This window comes from Colossoma macropomum, unplaced genomic scaffold (genome assembly GCF_904425465.1).
Source record: "Colossoma macropomum unplaced genomic scaffold, Colossoma_macropomum, whole genome shotgun sequence".
Lineage (NCBI taxonomy): Eukaryota > Metazoa > Chordata > Actinopteri > Characiformes > Serrasalmidae > Colossoma > Colossoma macropomum.
The window spans coordinates 44,341,937-44,365,167 of NW_023494785.1; the positions used below are offsets into that span (position 1 = coordinate 44,341,937).

General features: G+C 40.1%; 1 protein-coding gene across 1 annotated transcript in view; it reads left to right on the top strand.

Annotated features, from left to right (window-relative positions):
* The first annotated feature begins 10,189 nt into the window (after positions 1 to 10,189).
* col14a1a (collagen, type XIV, alpha 1a) overlaps positions 10,190 to 23,231 on the top strand; it is a 167,690-nt gene continuing 154,648 nt past the window's right edge. Inside the window, 3 exon segments of the mRNA XM_036596192.1 lie at positions 10,190 to 10,345; positions 14,885 to 14,989; positions 22,402 to 22,515. Coding sequence (XP_036452085.1) covers positions 14,899 to 14,989; positions 22,402 to 22,515 — 205 coding nt within the window. The 5' untranslated portion in view covers positions 10,190 to 10,345; positions 14,885 to 14,898.

The following is a 23,231-nucleotide window of genomic DNA, read 5'->3' on the forward strand; positions in this document are numbered from 1 at the left end:
TGAGCTGAACTTGATATTGCGGCAGTTTTATGGCTCAGTCTGATTTGGTCAAACTCTGAAGATCAGACTACACGTTTGGCGAATGGTGTTGGGTTCATTTCTGGCTGATTCCAGGTTGTTTAGCTGTTCTTCTGTCACAGCTGCCGACTGAAAAGCTGCTCAGTGGTGATGACAGTTTGGGAATTTAGTGTAAGGAGCTGGAGAACGAACTGCCGGCTGTGCAGCGAGTGGGCGGAGCTCGTTACTCTGACGTAGCAACAAGCTGCTCGTTAAGGAACTATAATTTGGTGAAGGAACTGCGAACATTAAAACATATTAAACGCCGCGTTCACGGCCCAGTTTATTAATTTATTACTTTATTTATTTAACTGTTGTATAAAGCAATAGAACACTCGAGGAGTGTGTTATCGCCAATAACATCACGGCTCACACAACTCAACATACTCTCAGTACTGTGTGCTGCCTGTGTTCTGTTTTGCATTTATTGTAAATCTTTTGAATGTATTTATCGTACTGTATTGTCTGCACTGTGTTTCTTGTATTGTTTTGCACTTCCTGTGTTGGTCCTGGAGGAATGTTGTTTCGTTTCACTGTGTACTCGTATAGAGCTGAAATGACAATAAAGCCTGACTTGACTTGAAAAAAAAGGAGAAGGAAAAAATACACACCAGCGTCTAAATACGTCCAACAGACCGAACAGATCAGCAGCACAGAACTCCAGCTCAAAGCAGAGCAGACAGAGTTTACAGAGTTCACAACCTGCAACTGGATCCTAACAAAGTGAAACAAATTAGAGATTTCAACAACCATCACAGCAGCATGAAGTCAACACAGAATCCTCTTGATTAAAGGCGTCGCATGTCTGTGTATTTGTAATGTAACTGTAAAGGTAAGCGCACCATTCATTTCACATCATCTCATCAAATAAAAAGCTGCTCATAATATTCCAAATTAAACACCGCGCTACACTGCAGAGTGTTTACATTTCCAGTTTGATCACCTTCTAATTACACCGAGTTAAAGGACAGAATGCAGAGAAAAAGGTTCTTTATTCCACTGTTCAAAAAGTTCAGTTTCCAATAAGGCAAAACCAAATGTTGTTGCAGATAAACGTATAAAATTATTATAATATCATGTAAAATAATAGTTCTGTGTAAGCAGTCCTGTAGAAGATTGACATTGCTGCTCTAATAGTATTAATATCCAGAATTAAGTATTGATATAATTAACATGTAGAATGAAGTTCTGATAAAATTAACGTCCGTTAAAGTCAAAGTCAAATTTAAATAGCACTTTTTACAGCAGGTGTTGTCACAAAGCAGCTCTATCGAAAAATCCGGGTCCAAACCCCCATGAGCGTCGCCAGTGGCAAGAAAAACTCCCTCAGAGCAAGAGGAAGAAATGAGAGGAACAAAGACTGAAAAGGAGAACCCATCCTCCTCTGGTCCACACCGGATAGCAAACAATAACACAAGAGCAATATGAACAGAGAAAGTAGGTGTAGTGTGAGTATAATGTGTGTTGTGTCGTGTGAGTGTAGTGCGATTTTATTGTGATTGTAGTGTGAATATAGTGAGTATGTGTGTGTAGTGTGAGTGTAATGTAGTGTGGGTGCAGTGTGAGTATAGTGTGAATGTAGTAGTGTTAGTGTTGTGTAGTGAGTATAGTGTAGTGTAGTGTGAGTATAGTGTAGTGTGAATATAGATTGAGTGTAGTATAGTGTAGTATAGTATAGTATGAGTGTAGTATAGTGTGAGTATAGTGTAGTGTGAGTATAATGTGAGTGTAGTATAGTGTAAGCGTTGTGTGGTGTGAGTACAGTGTGAGTATAATGAGTAGAGTGTAGTGTGAGTGTAGTGTGAGTAGAGTGTGAATATAGTATAGTGTGAGTGTAGTATAGTGTGAGTCTAGTGTAGAGTGAGTATAGTGTGAGTATAGTGTGAGTGTAGTGTGAGTAGAGTGTGAATATAGTATAGTGTGAGTGTAGTATAGAGTGAGTCTAGTGTAGAGTGAGTATAGTGTGAGTATAGTGTGAGTGTAGTGTGAGTAGTGTTGTGTGAGTATAGTATGAGTACAGTGTGAGTGTAGCATAGTAGGAGTATAGTGTGAGTGTGGTGTGAGTAGTGTTGTGTGAGCATAGTGTGAGTATAGTGTGAGTGTAGTATAGTGTGAGTGTAGTATAGTGTGGTATAGTGTGAGTATATTGTCAGTATAGTGTGAGTGTAGTATAATGTAGTACAGTGTGAGTGTAGTATAGTGTAGTATAGTGTGAGTGTAGTATAGTGTAGTATAGTGTGAGTATAGTGTCAGTATAGTGTGAGTGTAGTACAGTGTGAGTGTAGTATAGTGTAGCATAGTGTGAGTATAGTGTCAGTACAGTGTGAGTGTAGTATAATGTAGTACAGTGTGAGTGTAGTATAGTGTAGTATAGTGTGAGTATAGTGTGAGTGTAGTACAGTGTGAGTGTAGTATAGTGTAGTATAGTGTGAGTATATTGTCAGTATAGTGTGAGTGTAGTATAATGTAGTACAGTGTGAGTGTAGTATAGTGTAGTATAGTGTGAGTGTAGTATAGTGTAGTATAGTGTGAGTATAGTGTGAGTGTAGTATAGTGTAGTATAGTGTGAGTGTAGTATAGTGTGAGTATAGTGTCAGTACAGTGGGGGTGTAGTATAGTGTGAGTGTAGTATAGTGTAGTATAGTGTGAGTATAGTGTCAGTATAGTGTGAGTGTATTATAGTGTAGCATAGTGTGAGTGTAGTATAGTGTGAGTATAGTGTCAGTACAGTGTGAGTGTAGTATAATGTAGTACAGTGTGAGTGTAGTATAGTGTAGTATAGTGTGAGTGTAGTATAGTGTAGTATAGTGTGAGTATAGTGTCAGTATAGTGTGAGTGTAGTATTGTGTAGTATAGTGTGAGTATAGTGTCAGTACAGTGTGAGTGTAGTATAATGTAGTACAGTGTGAGTGTAGTATAGTGTAATATAATGTGAGTGTAGTATAGTGTAGTATAGTGTGAGTGTAGTATAGTGTCAGTATAGTGTCAGTATAGTGTGTATAGTCTTCATTCAGTGTTCAGCGGTTACTGATGACGGCTGTTATCTCACCTGTGGTTTTCCATTGAGCTCATCTCTGAAAGCACTTTGATTTAGCACATTATCTCTCTGTGTATTTTCCTCTCAGCTCCTGACCTGCAGTGACACCAGATTCTGAGTTGGTTTTCTGAATAGAGATTAAGCCCAGTCCTTGACTAGACAGCATTCTGAATAGGATTTCTTCATTAGAAGGTTAATGTAGTCTAGGACTAGGCTTAATGCCTGGGTAAGAAACCAGTCCACAATGTTCCAAAAGCCTGAGTGCTTTTGTTGGCTGAAAGGCTGAAAGGCAGAGTGGAGGATGATTCACCTCATATCTCTCAGCTCTTTATGAGATGATACCACACATAGCTTAAAGAAGGCTTTATGGGGTATCACGGCCCACCACCGGTTTATCTTTATCATGCTTATTTGTGATATGTTAGGCTGTTTTTGACAGTGATTAAGGCCAGACACGGACGGAAAAGAATTTGAAAATCTCAGAAAGTCAACATCTGGAAAAATCCAGCATGAGATTAACTTTAGATACACTTCATTTGATAATTGTTGTGAGCGCATAAACCCATTAAATCCTGGACATGTGTCAGAAACCACATCACTTTGAGGCAAGGTAGCAATTAGCACCATGCTAATTGCTAATAAGCAGAGGTGTGGATTTGAGTCATATGACTTGGACTTGAGTCAGAAATTTGATGACTTTAGACTCGACTCGAGAAAATCGAAAAAGGCTTGGGACTCGACTTTGACTCAAACACCAATGACTTGAGCGTCATGACTCAGAAAGACTCGAGACTCAAAGTGGAAGAAACGTGGAGAGTCAGACTGCAGACGGGACTCTACACAGCTGCTCACTTTTCATATTAAAGGATTTGTTTGCTGCCGTAAACTGAGTAAACAGCAGTCTCGTCAGATTCTGTCACTGTGTTTATACTCGGTTTATTTTATTTCGGAAGACAAGAGAAGAGTCAGAGCTCAAGTTCGCCTCCATAAACTGGAAACAAGCGAAGCGTCAACAGCATCAATGCATCCTCAGCACTTAAACTCTCACTGGAGAAACTCACCAGGCGAACTGACCGATTTTCCTCACGGCGGTAAAACAGAAGAAACACAGCGTCTCTGCTTGACCGATTTATTTGCCAGCTTCGTATTGGAATTTGTCATTCCACCTTAAATGGTGCGGCATTTAGGTGCTGAAATGTAACTGCTGGAACATTCAAGGTAGAACAGAAAATTCAAATAAGAAGCTGCTGGTGAAAAAAAGTCATCTTCAGCTTCGTACGTTCACCATCATTTTGCTGTCTGTTCAGTAAACTTTGTTCAGCTCAGTCGTTTTGGTTTTTTGTTGTCATCTAAATTCATTTCATACTAGCGGTTGTTTTTAGTTGGCAGGGCTAGTTTTTATTTTAATCCTGTGCACCCAATGTTCCCAAAAATCATCAAAAATGATCTTCAAATATACAGTTTTTTTTATTTAGTTCAGTAGTACTTTTAAAGTTCTTTTCATGTGTGGTTGTGCTCTTCTTGTGTATACAGTAAGCCTGTCATGGTTATCTGTGTACCATGGGTTTTGCATTTTAGTTGGAGGTTAGAAAAATAAAAAATAATTCAAATTTAATACACAGCTGTACGCTGCTAACGTGCTGTCATTAAAAGGCTACAGTACTGTTAACATTATTCAGTGTTGTGGCCTTAAATTAGCTGAAGAATGCAGACTGACTCGTTTAGGACTCGAATACTAGGACTACTGACTTGACTGGAGACTCGCCTTCACCGACTAAAGAAGCAAAACTCCAGACAACAAATATGTCTTGACTGATCGACTACGTTTGGGGTGGGAGGGTGGTTTAGCCTTTGTTACCGTAGCTACGAACACTGTAAAGTCATAGCTGGAGAATGTTTGAGAGATATTTTGTCTCACGACTCTCTCCTCTTTCTGAGCCTTTAACTCCGATCGTGCTGGTGATTAAAATGCTTCATGCACAACTTGTTACTTACAGCTCAGCGTCCTAACGGACCTGAGTTTAATCCGGAATTCCTCCCTGATCCTGTGATAAAAAGGTTCTGCACCTCATTTACAGCCATCAACTATCAAAGTTCTTCAGTGTTTCTTCTGTGGCGTCACTCCAAAGAACCCTTTTTAGCTTCTTTACACCGATCAGGCATGACATTCTGACCACCTCCTTGTTTCTACGCTCATTGTCTATTTTATCAGCTCCACTTACTATATAGGTGCACTTTGTAGTTCTACAGTTACAGACTGTAGTCCATCTGTTTCTCTGATACTTTGTTAGCCCCCTTTTACCCTGTTCTTCAGTGGTCAGGACCCCCTCACAGAGCAGGTACTATTTGGGTGGTGGATCATTCTCAGCACTGCAGTAACACTGACGTGGTGGTGGTGCGTTAGTGTGTGTTGTGCTGGTCTGAGTGGATCAGACACAGCAGTGCTGCTGGAGTTTTTAAACACTGTGTCCACTCGCTGTCCACTCTATTAGACACTCCTACCTTGTCAGTCCACCTTGTAGATGTAAAGTCAGAGACGATAGCTCATCTGCTGCTGCACAGTTTGTGATGGTCATCCTCTAGTCCTTCATCAGTGGTCACAGGACGCTGCCCACAGGACGCTGCTGGCTGGATATTTTTGGTTGGTGGACTATTCTCAGTCCAGCAGTGACACTGAGGTGTTTAAAAACTCCAGCAGCACTGCTGTGTCTGATCCACTCAGACCAGCACAACACACACTAACACACCACCACCACGTCAGTGTGCTGAGAATGACCCACCACCCAAATAGTACCTGCTCTGTGAGGGTCCATGGGGGTCCTGACCACTGAAGAACAGGGTAAAAGGGGGCTAACAAAGTATCAGAGAAACAGATGGACTACAGTCTGTAACTGTAGAACTACAAAGTGCACCTATATAGTAAGTGGAGCTAAAAAAATGGACAATGAGCATAGAAACAAGGAGGTGGTCAGAATGTTATGCCTGACCGGTGTATATATAAGAGCAGGTTGACGGTATAAACAGTGTGTTTATGGTGATGTTCTGATCTTCAGGAAGAATATGGCGCCCCCCCAAATACAAACCCCTTTTATTAAATCTGATATGTCGTTTATCTGACCAACTTTATCCTTGTGGTCTTGTCGTCTTTCTGCTCTGCAGCTTCTCCAGGATCACAGAGTGCTCGACGCTCTCTTTCCCGCGTTTATCCCACGCTCAATTAGAAGACGCTGAGCCTCGTGCATTTCCTTTGGAGCTGCTGAATGAAGCCACTGATTACCCACAATCCTTCATTATGGCCTGGCTTGTCATTTGGGAATAGAGCCTCTAAAGAGTGGGAAAGCGTTCAGCTTCAGCGTCTCAGCGCAGAAACCAGGTGTCACCTGGACTTCACTGAAGTTGGGACGTGTTTCGTAAACAGTGAAGACGCAGTTCAGTGCAGTGAGCACAACAGACACAACAATACACTGAATAATAACAATAATACTGCGTACATGGAAGAATCCTAAACACAGGCAGCAGTAAAACACTCATAAAGTAATAAAACAGTGATTGCAGTGAAGCTTAAAGTAGCCTGAGGCGCAAGAGTGTAGCCGCACCACTGAAGGTGATGCTGAAAACTGAAATAAGCAGCTGTGTAGAAACTAGAAAGGAAGTTTGAAAGTTTGTACAACTCTGTTCTCCTGTTTTTGGATCTTTTTGGTCTAAAATAAAATGCTAAAGCTAAAAAGTGAGAGGAGTGATCAACAGTAAAGCAGAGCAGCAGCCGAACCAACACAGCATAATGAAATTAATCACGATGAAAGGAATTAAAAACTAATGTTAATGACTGAAGTGGAGAACGTTACTCAATAATATACATTAGCAGATGTTAAATTATTATTATATCAGTTGAAAATAGTCAGAGATCTCAATGTTACTCAAGTACAGGAAACAATATGTATATATATATATGTATCGCTGCTGTCAGAAAAAACCTCATATCTCCATTTTTGTCGTTTTTCAGTTTTTGACATAATTTGAAAATGCCTGTTACTCTTCACATTGTGTGTAAATTTTGTGATGAATGGACCAAAAGAAACGACCCAAAATTACTTGTAAAAAACTCTGGTTCCATTGACTTCCATTAAAAGTATAGTAGGTTTTTTCCTTCTCCTGTAAAGTTACCATTTTGGAGATACAAGGTTTTCTTCCAACAACAGCAATGTATATAATATATATATGAAAATGGTTGATGGAAGATGGTTCTTCAAGGGTTCTTTAGTAAAGAAAATGGTTCCATATAGAACCATGAACACTCAAAGAACCCTTTGCGTCAAGAATGGGCTCTTCGGATCGATGGAAAATGTGCATGAATGTGCTATAGATGTAGCACATTCTATAGATGTAGCACATCTGTAGCACATTCATGCACATTTTCCATCAAAACAATAGAACAACAGACGAACCTGTAACAACAGAGGATGTGGGTAACAATAGAAGAACCCTTTTGGGTGTTAAATAGAACCATTTCCAAAAAGGCCCTTCAAAAGAACCCTTTATTCATGTGAAAGGTTCTTTGCACGTTCATGTTCCTACTAAAGAACGCTGGAGGAGATATACCCACGCACATATATGAGACGTGTGAAATGTGCTGTGTCAGTATGCAGCGTTTTGGAGACGCACTGCCATCTCTTCTCCACTTGAAGCTCGTTTTGTATGAGAGGCAGCGAAGCCTTCATTAGGCAGACTTCAGCTTTCTGGTGACATTTTCATTCTTGGAGGAAAGTCACCCAGAACCATATGGCAGAGCTTCATGAACTCTCGCTCAACTCTAACACTCGGGCGCATTATTCATCTGTCAGGGCAGTGAGCGAGAGGTTCACTCCGAGTGCAGAAGCTCCAGTCCTGTGGGACGTCGTGTCATTTCCATGTCCAGTGTCCCGTCCGCTGGGTAATGTTGCGCTGGACACTTTCCTCTTCAGCGAGGCACTCGATCTGAATATGAGGACACAAGGTTTATTAATTCTCAATGTCGAGAAGGCGATGCTGGTGAAACCCAATTTCACAATTTTTTCAAATAAAAATTTTGTGTTCACTCTTTTGTGTTTGTAATCACTCTTTTGTGTTTGTGTTCACTCTTTTCTATTTGTGTTCACTCTTTTGTGTTTGCGTTCACTCTTTTGTATTTGTGTTCACTCTTTTATATTTGTGTTCACTCTTTTATATTTGTGTTCACTCTTTAGTGTTTGCATTCACTTTTTTGTATTTGTGTTCACTCTTTTGTGTTTGCGTTCACTCTTTAGGGTTTGCGTTCACTCATTTGTGTTTTGCGTTCACTTTTAGTGTTTCCGTTCACTCTTTTGTAATTGCATTCACTCTTTTGGGTTTGCGTTCACTCTTTTGTATTTGTTCTCACTTTTGGGTTTGTGTTCACTCTTTTGTATTGGTGTGCTCACTTTTGGGTTTGTGTTCACTCTTTTGTATTGGTGTGCTCACTTTTGGGTTTGCGTTCACTCTTTTGTATTGGTGTTCTCACTTTTGGGTTTGTGTTCACTCTTTTGTATTGGTGTGCTCACTTTTGGGTTTGCGTTCACTCTTTTGTATTTGTTCTCACTTTTGGGTTTGCGTTCACTCTTTTGTATTGGTGTGCTCACTTTTGGGTTTGCGTTCACTCTTTTGTATTTGTGTTCTCACTTTTGGGTTTGTGTTCACTCTTTTGTATTGGTGTGCTCACTTTTGGGTTTGTGTTCACTCTTTTGAATTTGTTCTCACTTTTGGGTTTGTGTTCACTCTTTTGTATTGGTGTGCTCACTTTTAGACTGATATTCTGTGTTGTCCTGATAGGCTGATATCACAGTGTAAAGAATTCATGGTTTAACAGCTGTTCTGATTCCAGATACATGTGTTTGTTTTCTAATGGGGTCTAAAAGTGTTCTACAGGGTCTCTAATGGGAACCACAGTTAGCCAGTTCCCATTAGAAAGCAAAAGTATCCGGTTCTAGTGGTCTTCCTTCAGCAGGGATGGTCACTCTGGCTGTCGGTTGTGTGTGCTAAATTTCTCCACACTGTGCAAATCTACGTTTCCTACACAGTTTCTATGATATGATTTTGCATGAGACGGTCAGGAGAAACTCTAAACATCAGCATGTAGTGACCTACTGGACCCAGAGGAAAGACATGTTCTAAATGAGATCTCCTCTTGATCTCAGGTTCTTCTCCTGGACACAGTTAAGTCCAGTCTGAGATCAGAGTGAGACTGAAGCCGTTTTGTCCTGTTTCTGAAATTCGGCTCCTGAGAAATAAATGACACTCTGATATTCTCTATTGGTGTGCTCACTTTTGGGTTTGCGTTCACTCTTTTGTATTTGTTCTCACTTTTGGGTTTGCGTTCACTCTTTTGTATTGGTGTGCTCACTTTTGGGTTTGCGTTCACTCTTTTGTATTTGTGTTCTCACTTTTGGGTTTGTGTTCACTCTTTTGTATTGGTGTGCTCACTTTTGGGTTTGCGTTCACTCTTTTGTGTTTGTGTTTATTTGAATGTATTTCAAATAAACAAGATATCAATTCATAACTGCATTTTCACAGAGTGTCAATACTACAACACTCACTTCTGTCCTGTTAAAGGATCATTTGATCAGATTTAAAATGAAGAGACTGGAACACAAATTCATTTCTAAAGGTATCAGACAGTGAAGAGCATCAGACAGGATTCTGGATATTTTCATACATTTTCAGATGGATTTGATAAACACATTTACATACAGTTATTTTTGTCTGTGTAATATTTCCCCATACATTTTAAAATAAATGTTTTTGAAAATATATTTGGTTAATATGCTAAAATATTCTGAAACACATTTCAGTGTCTGGAGTGTATTTCAGCCTGGACTGCAGTGTGTTTGAAATATATAAAAATATGTCCATATATTTATTCCCCCATATGAGCGGTGAGCTAACAGCGCTAGCCGAGCTGGTCAGTTTTGACCCGCTGTGGGATTTTACAGCTTTAACTGGACTGAAAGGAGGAATCTGAGAGGTCAGGCTCTCTCGCCGTTCTGATTGGTCGCGCGGAGGATCTTTGTGGGCTGTTTTTCCCCGCGAGGCTGGAGAGGATGATCTGAGGTGAAGGGCTGAAGGAGAAGCAGTGAGCGCGTGAGCACGGACGGAGCGTCAGTCGCGCGCGGAGCCGAGGGAAGGACAGCGCGAGCGTTTGATTCCGGGCGGATTGTCTGTCTCTGTGTTCTGCGTGTTGCTCGGCTGATGGTGCTGCAGGTGAGGAGCTGCTCTCTCTCTCTGATTATCACGCGCTTTCAGCACGCGGAGCTTCAAACTACAGACGAAGCAGGACGGTAAACTGACCGCACGTGCTGTGAGAGGGACTTTAACAGCAGGCTGGGTTAAATTTGCATGTTTACAGAAAAAAAAGTAAACAAAACAGATTCTGTTCATCATGTGGATGAAAACCGATGCAGTTTTGTGCACATCTGTGCAGTTATTATTATTATTATTATTATTATTAAGCTGTAAGCTGAAGCAGTAACTCTCATGTCTGTGCTGAACTCAGTGGGTGATTAATGCTTTGATATAAACCTGTAGTTTAGTGTAAAATCATAATAATGTGCGGACCCTGCTGACCGTTAGAGCCCATCAGGATCAAACCCTCATGCTTTTGCTTTTAATGGGAAACTGCCAAATGGTTTCCACCAGTTTCCTGGAGAACGCCTTTTTAGATCCCGGTAGGAAACCATTAAATGCATTTAAAGTCATCTGTTAAACCACTAGAGTCCCTTTACGCGGTGATTTCAACCCATCAAAACAGCCAAAACACATTACAGCAGCATCAGGAACCAAAAGAAACACTTAATGGTTTCTGTGTTTTTTTTTCGATCAACACCTATTTTTACCTAATTATTTAAAGAGAAATACATGTAGCTTAGAAACACTGTCAAAAGACAGATATTATAAAATCATATATGTATTAGACATAATGTGAAAATACCTGTTGCCCTTTACTTTATGTGTAAATTTAATGATGAATGGACCAAAAGAAACGGCCTAAAATGACTTGGTAAAAAGTCTGGTTCCATTGACTTACATTAAAAGTAAAGTTTGTTTTTTCCTTCTCCTGTGAAGTCACCATTTTGGAGATACGAGGTTCTCTTCTGTTCTTATATACATAGAACGCTGAAAAAGATCACAGAACCTGTTAAAAGTTCCTGCTGGTGTCCAGTAGACTGATATTCTGTGTTGTCCTGATAGGCTGATACCACAGTGTAAAGAATTCATGGTTTAACAGCTGTTCTGATTCCAGATACATGTGTTTGTTTTCTAATGGGGTCTAAAAGTGTTCTACAGGGTCTCTAATGGGAACCACAGTTAGCCAGTTCCCATTAGAAAGCAAAAGTATCCGGTTCTAGTGGTCTTCCTTCAGCAGGGATGGTCACTCTGGCTGTCGGTTGTGTGTGCTAAATTTCTCCACACTGTGCAAATCTACGTTTTCTACACAGTTTCTATGATGTGATTTTGCACGAGACGGTCAGGAGAAACTCTAAACATCAGCATGTAGTGACCTACTGGACCCAGAGGAAAGACATGTTGTAAATGAGATCTCCTCTTGATCTCAGGTTCTTCTCCTGGACACAGTTAAGTCCAGTCTGAGATCAGAGTGAGACTGAAGCCGTTTTGTCCTGTTTCTGAAATTCGGCTCCTGAGAAATAAATGACACTCAGATTTTCTCACTTTGATCAAACCCAGAGGAGCAAAAATCTATCTTAAGACTGTCTCAGAGAAACAAAGCAGATCTCAGTACTATATTAATGAAGGATCTCTGATTTCAGGAGAAAAGAGGAGACTAACATCAGCGTCTCACTGTGAGACGTTCTGGTGATGAAGGAGAAAAGCGTGAGTTCTTCTGCACTGACAGACTGCTGAGAGGGTTCTGTGATCTAGAACAGAGCTGTATAAGAAAACAGTGAGATCTCATGCTTTTCTTATGGAGATATTATTCAGCTGAGACAGGGCTGAGACGAGTCAGACTCTAAAGAGTTAAGCCACATGTGAGACAGCATTTTGATCAAAGTGAATAAATCTGAGTTTTATTTCTCAGGAGCTGAATTTCAGAAACTGGAGAAAACAGCTAAAGTCTCACTCTAATTTCAGTCTGGACTTAACTGTGTCTACGAGAAGAACCTGAGATCAAGAGGAGATTCATTTAGAACATTTCATTCCTCTGGACAATGTTGCCTCACGTGGATTAACTCTTTAGTGTCTGACTCGTCTCAGCTCACTCTGAGCTGAACAATATCTCCATAAGAACAGTGTGAGATCTCATCGTTTTCTTACACAGCTCTGTTCTAGATCACAGAACCCTCTCAGCAGCCTGTCAGTACAGAATGAGGAAGTCCAGAGAGGCCATGAGCTGTTGCTATAATATTCTGGATTGTTATCTTGAGATAACAAGACAGGTAACTCATTATTTTAAGATAACAATTTTGTTATCTTGTGATCATACGACAATTAACTTGATATCTCAAAATAACAACTTTTGTTATCTCAAGATAACAAGATAAGTAACGTGTTATTTCAAGATAACAATTTTGTTGTTTTTAGATAACAACATAATTAACTTGTTACCTCAAAATAACAATCCAGAAAATTATAACTACCTCATGGCTGTTGCTATAATTTTCTGGATTGTTATCTTGAGATAACAAGATAAATAACTCATTATTACAAGATAACAATATGGTTATCTTGAGATAACAAGACAAGTAACTCATTATTTCAAGATAACAATTTTGTTATCTTTAAATAACAAGACAATTAAATCATTATCTCAAGATAACCACTTAATTATCTTGTGATCCCAAGACAATTAACTCGATATCTCAAAATAACAACTTTTGTTATCTCAAGATAACAAGATAAGTAACTTGTTATTACAAGATAACAACGTTGTTATCTTGCGATAACAAGATAAGTAACTCATTATTTTAACTTATTATTATCTCAAGATAACAACTTTATTATCTTGTGATCACAAGACAACTCGATCTCAAAATAACAACTTTTGTTATCTCAAGATAACAAGATAAGTAACTCGTTATCTCAAAATAACAATCCAGAACATTATAACTACCTCATGGCCTCTCTGGACTCACCCTTTTCTCCTTCATCACCAGAACGTCTCACAGTGAGATGCTGATGTTAATCTCCTCTTTTCTCCTGTAAGGAGGTTCAGGAGGAACAGTTCACTAATCACTGATCCTTCATTAACATGATATTGAGCTCTGCTTTATTTCTCTGAGATGTTCTCCTCAGTTTCTGTATATGATGATCAGGAGAAGCTCTGAACGTCAGCACGTAGTGACCTACAGAGTGGTCTTCCAACCTGCTTCATCACTGCGCTGTAATCTGAACCAGCACAGTGAAGATAAAGCCGGAGGGGGATTAGGAGCTGAACGTGAGGGACTGACGTGGATCTGAGGGGAAAGTAGAGTCTGTTGAAGGAACCATTAGCATCTGTTTTTGTTGATTTTTATTGGTTTTTAGTCAGTAGGTTTGAAAAAAAAGCATTAAAGTTCCATTTTCATTTTCATTTTAATGATTCTTCTCCTTTAAAATGTATTGTTTTAATCTTGTTTTTATTTTATTTTCTATGACAACATGGGCGACTGCAGCGCGTTCAAAGTTTGCAAAGTGTTTTAATTGTACTATGAAGGGGGTCTTGTTGGGCACCATTCTCCTTTACTTTGTCACTCTTTAAATTCTAATTTAATTATATTTGTGTTTCATCATTTCTAAAGCACTTTGAATGACCGCAGTGCATGAAAATGAGATGAGATAATCCTTTATTAGTCCCACAGTGGGGAAATTCACAGTGCTACAGCAGCAAAGGGACAGCAAGGCACTCAATAAAGTAACAAGAAGGGAATTCACAAAATAATTAACCTTATTAATTAATTAACACCGTCACAGTTTGTTACTTGTTGCTATGTAGACAATATATCATATTTTTGTCGTTTTTCATTTTTGACATATTGTGAAAGTACTGTTGCTCTTTACATTGTGTGTAAATTTAGCTATGAATGGACCAAAAGAAATGACCCAAAATGACTTGGACAAAATTCTGGTTCCATTGACTTACATTAAAAGTACAGTACATTTTTTGCCTCTCCTGTAAAGTTACCTTTTTGGAAATACAAGGTTTTGTTCTGACAGCAGTGATATGTAATACTAAAGATAAAAAACATAAACTCTATCCTTCACATAAACTCAGTTCACAGAAATTTAACAATATAAACAATTATAAATAAAAAAAAAGCAAAATATAATTACACTGTAAGGACATTTTACCCAAATTGCAGATGGAATATTGATTATATTACACATGGAAATGGTGATAAATTAACAATAAACATTCTAAGACGCTGCCTTCCTTGCTTTTGATAATCAGCATCGTCATTTAGACGGTTCTTGTTGAGGAGAACCTGAGGAGCCCTCTCTCTCTCTCTCTCTCTCTCCCTTTTGTGGAGCTCTACCTCCAGCCTGCTGCTGAATGGAGGGTTAGAGCAGCTCTGCTTGTTCTCATGAACAACAATGGCAGTCAGGAAGTGCTTCTTACAGGCCTGTCCATCAAAACCTCACAAAGTCCTCAGTGTTTCTGACCCACAGAACCTTGACCACCACCACCAAAACCCGCCCCGCCCCCCTCCCCCGTCTCTGAGTGAAATCCCCTCCAGGCCACATCCAGAGCTTCACTCACATTCCTCCGCTCTTCTTCTGTCTGTCTGTCTGGCTGGCTGGCTGTAGGTGCAGGAGAAAGGATGCAGGTTTTTGGGTTGAGAATGAAGTCGTGGAGGACGCTGGTCTTCTTGGCAGTGCTGCTGCAGTTCCTCGGCCCTACCGAGGGCCAAAGTAAGTGCTCCTTTCTGACCTTTCTGCTGTCCAGCTTTGCTGCAATGTGCAGGTTCAGTTGAGGCATTTTCTTCTAAGATGATCATTGTAGCACTAAATTTAATAGAATTTTAGTTATAAGCGCTCAGGGTTGCTGGACAAAGAGATTCAGAGTAAAAAAACACATACAAATAGTTGGAGATTCAATTGAAGCGACGTTTAAATGGTGAAAAACACACCAAACAGCACTAATGTCACTAATATCACGTTGATCTCTTTAACCTTCTGCTAAAAACATTCCAAAGGCCGACTGGACAAACACGAACTAGCATAAACGTTTGGTTGGTGCGCCATACTTGTGGTTGATTGTTATAAGAGTCTAGAACGTTCTCTTCTCATTCGCTATAGTTCATTTTACTTAGTAGGTTCTTTTTCTGACAGCTGTAAACTTTAGTGTGTCAAACTCAAGGCCCCTGCACAATCCTAAATTATTTAACTTTTTATTAATATTAGCCCATTTCACTATGAGCTGCACTACAGTTCCCAGCCTGCACTGCAACGTAACGTGTGCTCCCACCCCTCCCCAACAACGATCTATGAGACACAAAAATAAATAAAAGATGCCAGGTGTCGAGTTCAAGAGTCATTCTATGGAAACGTCCATTTTTGTTTTCAGATATATTACACTTGAAAAACATGTTAAGGTTACAATTTATTTATATTTTAAAATAAAACAATACATTATTTTAACAGTTACAACTTCTTGAGTCATCAGTTCAGCAATATTGGTTTCTAAATCAATAATATAGAATTCCAAGCACCACAGAAGAGCTCGTCCTCACAGTCATGTGTAAAAGCTGAGGCCATATTTTGAAGAAAAAAACACGTTTTTCTGCAATTTTAACTGCAATAATCTATACATGACTATGGAATATATAAATTAAACGACATAAAGAAAACAAAAGCCAAATAAATATTATAAAATATATAATGAAAGTTGCGGCCCCCCAGTTTCCCGTGAGTCTGATGATACGCTCTAAATGGTTTGTGATATAAACTGTCGTCTACGTTTTCATGGCTGAATGAATAACTGACTCTAAATGTAGGTATTGTGATATAAACTGAGTCTGTTCTACAGTTTCTCATTAGGCTGAATGAATAACTGACTCTAAATGTAGGTATTGTGATATAAACTGAGTCTGTTCTACAGTTTCTCATTAGGCTGAATGAATAACCGACTCTAAATGTAGGTATTGTGATATAAACTGAGTCTGTTCTACAGTTTCTCATTAGGCTGAATGAATAACCGACTCTAAATGTAGGTATTGTGATATAAACGGAGTCTGTTCTACAGTTTCTCATTAGGCTGAATGAATAACTGGTTCTAAGTGTAGGTATTGTGTTCTACAGGTTCTATATTAGGTTTTAAGGGATTTTATGAAGGTTCTGTAAAGCTCTTCTGAACAGTAGCTACAGTAGGTGTGGAAGAACAGGTCAATTTATTTGCATGACTCGATTTTACACGTTTCAGTGGAACTGGGTTAATCTCTTCATGGCTGTTCTGGGGAAATCTGGGAATGTATCCCTCATCCTCCTGTCATGAACCCCTCTGTAATTCCCACACGGCGCAGATTTGTGGGATTTTGCATCCCATTAATAATTTTGACTGAGAAGCGCAGAACATTCCCAACGCTTCCCTCTCCTGGAGGTGTTAATATTTTAATTCCCCCAGCAGGGATTTCCATGCTGGTAAAAGATAATTAAGGTTCAGAGGAGGTGCGGAGGGTCTCTGTCAGGTGAGGAAGCGGAAGAGTGATGATAAAAGGCCGTCTGTGTGGATTTGGAGTAAGTGCTATGTGCCGAAGTGTAAGTGTCTTCACATGGATGAAAGATAAACCACATCAAAGGCCGAACGGATTTTCGGGCTGCGTTTCTAACGCGCGCAGATACGGGACCTCCTGCTCACGCCTCAATCTTTTGAAGTTACAAGTCGTCACTTGTCACCTTTAAAGAACAGTGACAGCAGGGCTTCATACAGCGCCGCGCTACACTAACGAAAGCAGTAGCTGTTAAAGGGGAATTCCAGCGATTTTTACATTTTCTGTGTAATTAACTGGTTACGATGTAAACAGAGCCGTTCAGAGTGGTTTGGTGTGAAACTCTCTGTTCTAGAGAAACTTACTGAGTCAGAACTGTCCACAGTGGTGGTGATAGGAACCAGACGTCCACCTCTAAAAGCTCCCTCACAGAAAGTTCCTACATGAAATGGTTATGAATTCACTGCCTGATGACTGAGACACTGTTTTATGATAGTTTAGAGAACTTAAACTCCATTCATGGTGGAGGGATACATGCAGGGCGCTGTGAGGCAAAATAGTCCCCAAAGAAAACTTATTATTTCAGATTTTCCACTATTTTCCATCATCAACATTCCATATAAACTCAGAAGACTCGTGTAGGTTCACTGGTGGTTCTGGATAGTAAATAAAATGTCTATATTTGTGTTGTAGTCATGGCGACCCCTGGTTTCTATCATCACCATTGTAAAGACATCTGAGCTGCCTCACTCTCTACAACACAGGATTCGCTAAAGTGACTCGATGTTTTTAAAAAAGCTGCCTCTGATGTTTGAGTTTATGTTCATGTCACGTATTCTGTGAATTTGTTGGCTGGTTGTAAAGCAGAAATCTGATTACTGCCTGACTCATGTTGATCTGGAGTTTCCTATTATCAGATTACCCAAGAGCATGGAAATACGCTGAATCAGTTACTGACACAATCTGATTTTCTGCAGTTATCAGATTATAAAGTGTAAACACACTGAACCAGTTACTGACACAATCTGATTTTCTGCTTTAATCAGATTATCAAGTGTAAACACACTGAACCGGTTACTGACACAATCTGATTTTCTGCAGTTATCAGATTATAAAGTGTAAACACACTGAACCAGTTACTGACACAATCCGATTTTCTGCAGTCATCAGATTATTAAGTGTAAACACACTGAACCAGTTACTGACACAATCTGATTTTCTGCTGTTATCAGATTATTAAGTGTAAACACACTGAATCAGTTACTGACACAATCTGATTTTCTGCAGTCATCAGATTATTAAGTGTAAACACACTGAATCAGTTACTGACACAATCTGATTTTCTGCAGTTACCAGATTATTAAGTGTAAACACACTGAACCAGTTACTGACACAATCTGATTTTCTGCAATCATCAGATTATTAAGTGTAAACGCACTGAACCAGTTACTGACACAATCTGATTTTTTGCAGTTATCATATTATTAAGTGTAAACACACTGAACCGGTTACTGCCACAATCTGATTTTCTGCAGTTATCAGATTATTAAGTGTAAACACACTGAACCAGTTACTGACACAATCTGATTTTCTGCAGTTATCAGATTATTAAGTGTAAACACACTGAACCAGTTACTGACACAATCTGATTTTCTGCAGTTATCAGATTATTAAGTGTAAACGCACTGAACCAGTTACTGACACAATCTGATTTTCTTCAGTTATCAGATTATAAAGTGTAAACACACTGAACCCATTACTAACACAATCTGATTTTCTGCAGTTATCAGATTATTAAGTGTAAACACACTGAACCAGTTACTGACACATCTGATTTTCTGCAGTTATCAGATTATTGAGTACATGTAAACACACTCAGTGATCCATCTTTCGGATGTTAAAGTGCGCTTCATATGTGGATTAAGGTGTGAAGTTGTTTTAAAGCGTAAAAAAGTAAAATGATCAGTTACTGATATCGATATCGGCCACAGGAGGACGTTATTTATTGTTTTCCTGTATAAATGCGTCCGTGCTGATCATTCCTCTTCATCATCTACTCTGAAACATCCGTTCCTGCACACAAACATTTCGGTGTAGCTCCTGTGAAAAACCGAACGCTCCTCAGGACGGATCTCCATCAGCGTTTCTCGCTCAGTTCTCCTCACTGTACGTGGTAGAAGTAAGCAGGCTGTGCGGTTTCGGGGGCTTTTCTCTTCGTCCCTTTTTAGAAAATGTTCCTGCATGAACACGTTTGAGTTTGATAAAGCGGCTCTGAAAGAAACAGCTCGTTCTGAGAGTGCAGGAACGAGGACGTTCTCTGAGAAGGAACCCAATCCTCAATCTCAGGTTGGTGAACTTGGAGCAATTTTTTGTTTCTTATTCTTGTTCTCGGCGGTGACGGGTGCTTGTGTCTGACTTTCTGCTCAAAACCTTCTACCTTTTTACACGTCCATGTTTAGCACTTAGTGCTCTAGAACCCTCATTTTACACTAACAGAGAACAGCAGCATGTCAAGAAAAGCCGGTTCTTCTCACTGTTCTCTTTATATGAATCAAACACTAAATCAAATACTGAACCGGACAGTGAATCAAACACTGAATCAAATACTGAACCAGACAGTGAATCAAACACTATATCAAACATTGAATCAGACAGTGAATCAAACACTGAATCAAACAGTGAACCAGACAGTGAATCAAACACTGAATCAAATACTGAACCAGACAGTGAATCAAACACTAAATCAACACTGATCAGCAGTGATCAAACACTGATCAAAACTGATCAACATGAATCAAACTAAATCAAACACTGAATCAAACAGTGGATCAGACAGTGCATCAGACAGCGAATAAAACATTGAATCAAAACTGAATCAAATAGTGAATCAATAACTGAATCATACACTGAATCAGACAGTGAATCTTACAGGGAATTAAACAGTGAATCCGACAGGGAATCAAACAGTGGATCAGACAGTGAATCAAACATTGAATCAGACAGTGAATCAGAAACTGGATTAGACACTGAATCAAACAATGAATCAGACAGTGAGTCAAATACTGAATCAAACAGTAAATCACACAGTGAATCTGACAGGGAATTAAATAGTGGATCAGACAGTAAATCAAACAGTGAATCAGACACTGAATCAAACAGTGAATGAAACTGTGGGTTTCTTTGTGACTCTACAAACCTGCCACTTGTTCTTCAGTCGTGTTTAAACGTAGCTCTGCTGTTTTGTCGGTGAATTTTATTCACAAACCTCAGATCGTTCACTCCTACTGTTGGTTCTCTTTAAAGCGATAGTTAGGGATGAGTATCGACTTTCAGGATACTGCCTGATTTTTCCCAGCGCTGTTTATTACCAGAACCCTTTGAAACCACGAAGTTCACTTCAAAGGAGGATAAATGACATTAAATCATTAAACGGGAGAGAAATAGAGCTCCTCTATTAAGAGCTCTATTAGCATTGTGAATTTTCTCCTGGGCTCAGTGAAAAAGTTCCATCAGCATTTCTGTGTTCTGATAAAACAGTCAGTGAATGTAAAACTGTAAAATCAAAACACAGATACTGATTAGAAAGTGGAATATAAGGTCTAACCCTTCCCTGACCGTCCCGGTAGAGTGATAGAGTCTAACCTGGGTTTAAAAAGCCACATTCTCTTCTCTCACACTGTAAACGTTTCACATCTACACATGCATCACTTTCTTACTGACATTAAAGAGCCAAGACCATAGAAATGCTCCAGAATTGCTTTGAATAAAACCTCTTTACATTAACTTACATTGAACGTAAAGAAGGTTTTTGTCCTGTAAAGTTACTAATTTGGAAATACCTGTTTTTCTTTGGACAGCAAAGATTTGGACAATAAACTGAAAAAAGCCTTTGTGATGTCACAAAAATCAAGGCATTTATATATATATCCATCCATTTAGCCAATAGCAGTTTAGCCCCACCCATTCAGCCAACAGCAGTGTAGCCCCGCCCATTCAGCCTACAGCAGTGTGGCCCCACCATTCAGCCTACAGCAGTTTAGCCCCACCCATTCAGCCTACAGCAGTTTAGCCTCAACCATTCGGCCTACAGCAGTTTAGCCCCACCCATTCAGTCTACAGCAGTTTAGCCCCACCCAAGCAGCCAACAGCAATGTAGCCCCGCCCATTCGGCCTACAGAAGTGTAGCCCCGCCCATTCAGCCTACAGCAGTTTAGCCCCACCCATTCAACCAACAGCAGTTTAGCCCCGCCCATTCAGCCTACAGCAGTTTAGCCCCACCATTCAGCCTACAGCAGTTTAGCCCCACCCGTTCAGCTACAGCAGTTTAGCCCCACCCATTCAGCCAACAGCAGTTAAGCCCCACCCATTCGGCCTACAGCAGTGTAGGCCCTCCCCTTCGGCCTACAGCAGTTATCCACGCCTGTTCAGCCTACAGCAGTTTAGCCCCACCCATTAAGCTACAGCAGTTTAGCCCCACCCATTCAGTCTACAGCAGTTTAGCCCCACCCATTCAGCCTACAGCAGTTTAGCTCCGCCCATTCAGCCAACAGCAGTTTAGCCCCACCCATTCGGCCTACAGCAGTGTGGCCCCACCCATTCAGCCTACAGCAGTGTAGGCCCTCCCCTTCGGCCTACAGCAGTTATCCACGCCTGTTCAGCCTACAGCAGTTTAGCCCCACCCATTAAGCTACAGCAGTTTAGCCTCACCCATTCAGCCTACAGCAGTTTAGCCCCACCCATTCAGCCTACAGCAGTTTAGCTCCGCCCATTCAGCCAACAGCAGTTTAGCCCCGCCCATTCAGCCAACAGCAGTTTAGCCCCACCATTCAGTCTACAGCAGTTTAGCCCCACCCAATCAGCCAACAGCAGTTTAGCCCCACCCAAGCAGCCAACAGCAATGTAGCCCCGCCCATTCGGCCTACAGAAGTGTAGCCCTGCCCATTCAGCCTACAGCAGTTTAGCCCCACCCATTCAGCCAACAGCAGTTTAGCCCCACCCATTCAGGTACAGCAGTTTAGCCCCACCCATTCAGCCTACAGCAGTTTAGCTCCGCCCATTCAGCCAACAGCAGTTTAGCTCCGCCCATTCAGCCAACAGCAGTTTAGCTCCGCCCATTCAACCAACAGCAGTTTAGCTCTGCCCATTCAGCTTACAGCAGTTTAGCCCCACCATTCAACACAGAGTGTTTCACCCTCAACTGCTTTGTGAACAGGGCAGTAAAGGGCAGCCAATCAGAAAAGGGCTCATTTCCATATGTCAGTCTTAGATGAATAGTAACTAAAACAGCCTGTTTAGCTGTAAGTGATAAAGAGGTCCATAAACCCACACAGACGTTATAAGTGGAACTAACGCCAAACCAGAATACATGGAAAGTGCAGATATGGGCTCTTTAATACAGCCTATAAAACTGATGCTGATTTACATATTAAAATAAAGGACCGTGTTCAGTACGAGATGCAGAATGTGGCTGTAGGTGTTTATGGAAGCGTTTGTGTTTCTGTGGGAACTTCCGCTCCTCGTCTCCTCGTCACTTTCTTCACAGCTTTACAGAATTTAATCGTGTACAAATATAAACGGTGGTGTAAATGGTAAAATATCATTTTCCCTCTGTTTCAGTTCCGGCTCCACGGAGGCTGCGCTTCAGAGTCTTGGGTCCGAGCGAGTTACACGTTTCCTGGAAGGAGCCGAAAGGAGAAATAGACGGCTATAGATTTATTTACAGTGTTCCAGGTAAGGAGGCGGAGTCTGTTTCATTAGATCATTTATTAACCCTTTATTTATAATCTCAGGCTTATTACATATTAATGCTTACTTTTCAGCTGCACTCTCAAAAAAGATGGTTCTTTTGGTAAAGAAACTGGTTTTGTAAAGAACCATAAACATGCAAAGAATTAAAACTGTTAAAGGGTTCTATGCTTCATGAAAGCGTTCTTAAGAATGTGCTGTAGATGGTTCTATACAGAACATTTTTTGAAAAGGGTTCTATATAGCACCCAAAATCGTTCTTCTATTGTTTATTCTATTAAGCTTTTAACAACAGACGAATCCTTCAATCTGAAAAAGCCTTTCATGATGCAAAGAACCTTTCAATCATGCAAAGGGTTCTTTAAACGTCTTTACAGAACCATTTTCATTACTGAAGGACCCTTGAAGAACCATCACTTTAAGATAGTACAGTGTAAACTGGCTGAGCTGTTCTTAATTGACAGAAGTGTGTAATTAAACTTTGGGCTCTGGCCATTTAAGGGGTTAATGATCGCTGCGCTGATGTTTATGTTTATTTTAGAGCTGAACGATTTGGACAAAATGTCAAATTGTGATATTTTGGACTGTGACTGTGATTTAAATTGTGATTATTTCTGAATTTGTGTAAAATAAAACTCAATAAAATAATGATGTCACAACAGGCCGCCATCCAAGCACCTACTTGTTATTATGTAGTTTAT